Raw genomic sequence first — 5,621 nt, 5'->3', positions numbered from 1 at the left:
GTGTGCTTCGGATGTGTGCGCTCAGAAAAACTTATATCTGAAGTTTAAACTGATATGGTTTAAAACTCATGATTTCAGCGCGTTAAACATGATAATCAGAACCAAAACATGTTTTTTAGCAGGCCTGGTCTGAGCTGTAATGGCGCAGCTCTGTTCTGGAAAAGGGGGCGGGGAGCGGCAGCTCATTTGCATTTAAAGAGACAGGCACGAAAAACAGCTTGTTTCTGCTTCCACTCAAAATAGGCATTTTCAAAATGATATAATAAATGATCTTTGGAGTATTTTGAGCTGAAACTTCACAGACACATTCTGGGGACACCAGAGACTTATATTACGTATTGTAAAAAGGGGCATAATATGTCTCCTTTAAACTGTTTCTAGGGCGCAAATCAAGAGATGTTGGTGATCATTTCCACTGTATATACTCTGTGAATTACATTTGAATGGCTCTGCAGATCTCCTCTGATGTCTTGCCCACTTTTCTGAGCGTGATGGCCAGGTTTTTAGCTCTGTTGGAGTCCAGCAGCGAGATTTTATTTGGTCCTTTCTGAGAGGTCTTCTGTTTGCTGGAGGTGACGTCTATGGCAGGCCCCTGTGCTTTCGTCTTAAACATCTCCTCGAACTCATCCACATTCAGATCCTGGAAAGACAAACCACAGTCACTATTCACCATTAAACTCACTGATCTTTAGATCTGACACTATACAATGATAACAGTTAGCTTGGAATCCTACAGCAAATCAACATGGAACTAAAGAATAAGTCACAAATTCAGTATATACAGAAAAACAAGCATTTTTACTGGATTTAATACAATCAGGCCAAATATACACAGTCTCCTCACATTGTGTTATTCAACAATGATGTAAATATCTGTACTTTATACAAAACTGTTTTGGGTCGGTAAGATTTTTAAATGTTTTTGAATTATTCTCACCAAGTCGGCATCTATTTGATCAAAAATGCAGTAAAAAAAATAAAAATAAAAATAATGTGGTGGAACATTATTACAGTTCAAAATGAATGTTTTCTATTATAATTTGTTTTTGTTTTTTTACAATATTTTAAATGTCATGCATTCCTTTTTTTAGGATTCTTTGATGACCAGAAATTTCAAAAGAACAGCATTTATTTGAAATTTATTTTGTAAACGACTTTACTGTCACTTTTGATCAATTCTATGCATCTTTGATGAAAAAGCTTCTTTCAAAGAACAAACAAAAACTTCTGAATGGGACTGTACTGTATATAAATGTATTAAATGCATTTATGCATCAGAGTACACAATGCAATGCACCATTTTCATAATTATAACCTCTGCAACGTATTATGCATGAATTATGAAAGGAATGCAATTTAATTCCATTCAATTCAAGTTTATTTGTATAGCGCTTTTCACGATACAAATCGTTGCAAAGCAACTTTACAGAAAATTAAGTTTCTACAATATTTAGAAGTAGCTTATCAGTGGTGACTGTCAGTTTATGTACATATGGCAGAAATGTACGGAAAAATCAATTAAAGACGTGATCAAACAGACGATGAACACTATTAACAGCAATTATTATATGATGCAATCAAACTTATAGCAACATTTGGTAGTTCTGTATGTTGTTTCAGGGTTGGCATCATCTGAGGTCCTCTGATTTAATGCCTTCATATCGCATCAAATACTGTACATCACAAAAATGACTGCTGTCAAAATTGCTGTTTCATCAATGTTTGTTTCATAAATGTTTAATGTTAAGTTTATTAATTATTTTTATGATACAAGTTATTGTATGTAATGTGTAGTTAGCGACACATTTAATTAGCTGATGCTTTTGCTTTCTTTTGTGCTGTAAGAAAACAAATGATCTTGTCAAGTTTCAAAACGTTTTTCAAAGTTTTCAAGTCTCTCTCACCTCCAGTATTCTTTCGTCATCGATCTCGTTGAACACAGTGCCGTTGATCTGATTGGGTTTCAGTGCCACCCAGTTAAACACCGGCATCCGGAACTTAGTCTTGATGGGTTTCTTGATCTTCACAGCTATACAACACGACAGAAAGCACATGTCAACAACATCAGGACAATAAACATCCAGTCTGGTCTACTGAGTGATGTGGAGCTGGTTTGTGAACAGCAGGCACAGATCTGAGCGTGTCCAGTGCACATTTGTGAGGGTACGTGAGGGGGAAATGTGTGAACATGAGACCTTTGATACTGTCAGCATGAACACTCTCAGCCTAAAAGAGCTCTAGTCTCTCATATCCTGATCAATGTGATTGTGTTGGCAGGATATTCTGATCCTAAATCACACATAAATCACTCATTATGATAATGAGAGACTGAGAATTACAGAGAAAAGCTAAAGCACGAAAGGGATCTCACCAATGTCTCAACTGTTTCTCTTTGAGAGCATTGGAATTGAATAGCGAGTAAATGGAGACTTGCTTAGATAGAGACACTTCTCAGATGTTTCTCTTGAGAAAAGGACATCTCATGTGTCTCCGCTAGAGTTTCAAATAAGATCTCAACAATGTCTCAAACCGCGCTCAGATTTGTCAAGATATCAGATACGTCCAAGAGAATGATCTGAGCTTTTCATATTCATTTTATGGCTCTATATATGTTAAATTTGTGTTTATTTTGATTTATATAAATACTAGGAGAAACACTAGGCAAAATTGATGAAACGTGACTCAAAACTTAATCGTAAACTATGAAAGAGCACCTCTGAGCAATATCATTGTCCCGTGTGTTTAGGCAATGAGACAGACGCTCATGGCTGTTCTTGGGTTTACATATGAGGATGTGACTCAAACAGCGTCTCAGTAGGAGAATGAGTCAAAAACTTCCAAAATAATCCACTTAAAGACTGAATCTGACTCACAGCAAATACAGATTTCAACATGCTTGATTAAGGCTGAATCAAAATCCAACAATATTGATCTCTGGTCAAAGGTTACGAAGAGAGAATGAGAGCAGTTTTCAGTTGAGGGTTATGGGTGATGGTGTGATATGAGGCCATGCAGAAAGTGTGGCCAGAGCAAAGAGAATAAACTCTCAGTGTGTGTTAAACATTCCTGAATTTACGCAACTATCGCCTTATCTGACGATCAATCGCCTGTAACGGCACGGTACACTGTTTCAACATGCAAACACAACACAATCAATCACTTACTCACACAGCGGGCATGGCATTTTTAGTCTTACTTCCTTACGATGCACATTCATTTATTTAAAGGGACAATACAATGTTGAATGTAGTCATTTGACACTAGTTGATCAAAAGTAATTTCATAAATTTAAGCTTTATCGTATAACAACTTTATACTTTGAAGACTGTTGCGTGCAAAACATCCTTTTAGGGATGAACAATTCGGGGAAAATAATTATAATTTTTATTGTGATTATTATTGAATAAAAATATTAAGCACAACAAAAATAAAAATACTGTAATAATTATATTGTACTATAAAATAAGCAATGAGTGATTAATAAAATAATATAAATTGTATAGTACAACTTTAAAATTACAATACTACTATTTACATCTTCATTTTCAGATGCTAAACCATGCAGTAAGTATTTATGTTGCGAGTTGAAACTGCACTGGACTGCTAGACCTGTTTGTGTTTACTGGAGTTCTGCAGTTCTTAATGGCAACCTAATGACAAATAGATCTGGAGTCCATGTGAATTGTAGTTTTGTTTTCCATGAGGTTGCGGTTCATGGCTTGAGCTCTGGAAAGAGGGATTTTGTCCACTGTGGAGTGTAGAAATAAGAGCTTACGTCTCATGGAACATGTGGTCTCATTGGTTGGCATTAGAGTCCTGTTATTTGCTGACCTCTGTAAGCAAGGTCTAAAGAATGTTCCTCTCTGGTTTTTAAACGCTAAGCAAAAGTTCTGTAAAACAGCGTCTGATTTCATGCTCAGTTTCAAGAGGAACAACCAGCAATGCAGCTTCGTAGTCATTGTCAGATCAAGATTACAGAGGAACCGAGTGTGTTTTCTTAGAGACTCAAATACCATGCCCACACACACGCACTGTACAGACCGTATATTCTATTGTCCTACACCAACCCTACCCCTAAACCTACCCCTCACAGGAAACTTTGTGCTATTTCAGATTTTCAATACACTCCATTCTGTGTGATTTATATGCGTTTTGAAAAGTGGGGACATGGGGTAATGTCCTGAAAAGTCACCTTCTCCTTGTAATACCTATGTCATACCTTTGTCATTATACAAATTTATGTCCTCATATGTCACAAAAACGCGCACACACACACGCACACACACACACACACACACACACACACACACACATAAGACTGAGCACACACGGCATGACACAGAAAACCTACAGTACAGTTTGATGGGTCCCTCTATGGCGGCGCAACAGGTAGAGCAAAAATAAGCAGAGAGAAAGAAGTTAAAGAGCAAACAAAACTCAACCTCTGATTCCAAAGATCTGATTGGCCTTTTCCTACAGAGTGCATTACCACTGAATCCTAAATACAGATTGTTTCATAAGGAATGATAAAGATCCATTTAAGAGAGAAGTTACCAACAAACTGTGATGTAAAGCACAGTTTTTAAAATAATAAAAAGCAGCTGAAGACTTTAATTAAAAAAAAAAAAAAAGGTTGTTCAGATTCACGGTGCACTCTGCAGTATGTACAGTACGTAGACTACCGTTTGGGGTCAGTATTTGTTTTCTAAAATAAATGAGTATTTTATTCAGCAAGGATGCATTGAATTGATCAAAAGTGACAGCAAATGTTTTTATAATGTTGCAAAAAAATAAATAAATGCAGTTAATTTTAACTTTATCAAAATATCAGTTTCCTGAAAAATATTAAGCAGCATAATTGTTTTCAACATTAATAATAAATGTTTCTTGAGCAGCAATGAGAATTTGCATAGGTTTATAGGAAGTATCCAAATTTGTATGAGCATATTCTGCAATATTGCTCCTGAAAGCCTCCATCTATTTATGAAACTAACTATTACCTCTTGTTTAATGGACATCAATGTTTGCTCCATTAAAATCAATATGAAACTGTATGCATACTACATAGAGAATAAAACGGATTGATAAATTAGTTGATGAAAATGACTACCATTTATTTTTTTATCTGATGTTATTGTTCTATCTGATCTACTGTACAGTCAAAGAGATTATGACTCAGGCTTCAGCAGACATGTTTCTCTTGAGCTTGTTCAGACATTAAACCTTTTACAGGAAACCTGACAAACAGTTGTGCTGTTATGATCGTTATCAGTGGTCTATGAGGGGAGACTCCAGAGATCCGCATGCGTGTCAAGTCAAGTCACCTTTATTTATATAGCACTTTATACGTGAACTTTAAACGCAAACTAAAGCATACTTCAGGCTTCTTAAGATAGTGGATAAGATGGTTAAGTGGTTAAGATACTGTTTGGTAGACTGTAGTTTGAGCGTGTGAGAATGACTGTATATGATTGTTATGGTTTTGTCTTTAGTGTCGAGCAGGTTTCATTACCTGCCAGTCCTGAGTTCATGATGACGGTGGGAGAGCCGCAGCCTGGAAGTGGAGGAGCCATGGGGGGCGGTGGAGGGGGCATAGGGGCAGATATATCCACAGCGGGGCC

General features: G+C 36.6%; 1 protein-coding gene across 1 annotated transcript in view; it reads right to left on the bottom strand.

Moving 5' to 3' along the window:
• LOC107745270 (formin-like protein 2) overlaps window positions 1-5,621 on the bottom strand; it is a 108,046-nt gene that overhangs the window by 12,189 nt on the left and 90,236 nt on the right. Inside the window, exons 15-17 of the mRNA XM_016559119.1 lie at window positions 5,513-5,620; window positions 1,905-2,029; window positions 438-640 (exon numbers count right to left, since the gene is read on the bottom strand). Coding sequence (XP_016414605.1) covers window positions 438-640; window positions 1,905-2,029; window positions 5,513-5,620 — 436 coding nt within the window. The remainder of the gene's footprint in view (window positions 1-437; window positions 641-1,904; window positions 2,030-5,512; window position 5,621) is intronic.

Source organism: Sinocyclocheilus rhinocerous, unplaced genomic scaffold (assembly GCF_001515625.1).
Source record: "Sinocyclocheilus rhinocerous isolate Xijiao unplaced genomic scaffold, SAMN03320098_v1.1 scaffold887, whole genome shotgun sequence".
NCBI lineage: Eukaryota > Metazoa > Chordata > Actinopteri > Cypriniformes > Cyprinidae > Sinocyclocheilus > Sinocyclocheilus rhinocerous.
The sequence above is the reverse complement of the archived record's forward strand: the minus strand, read 5'-3'. Positions and strand labels throughout refer to the sequence as shown.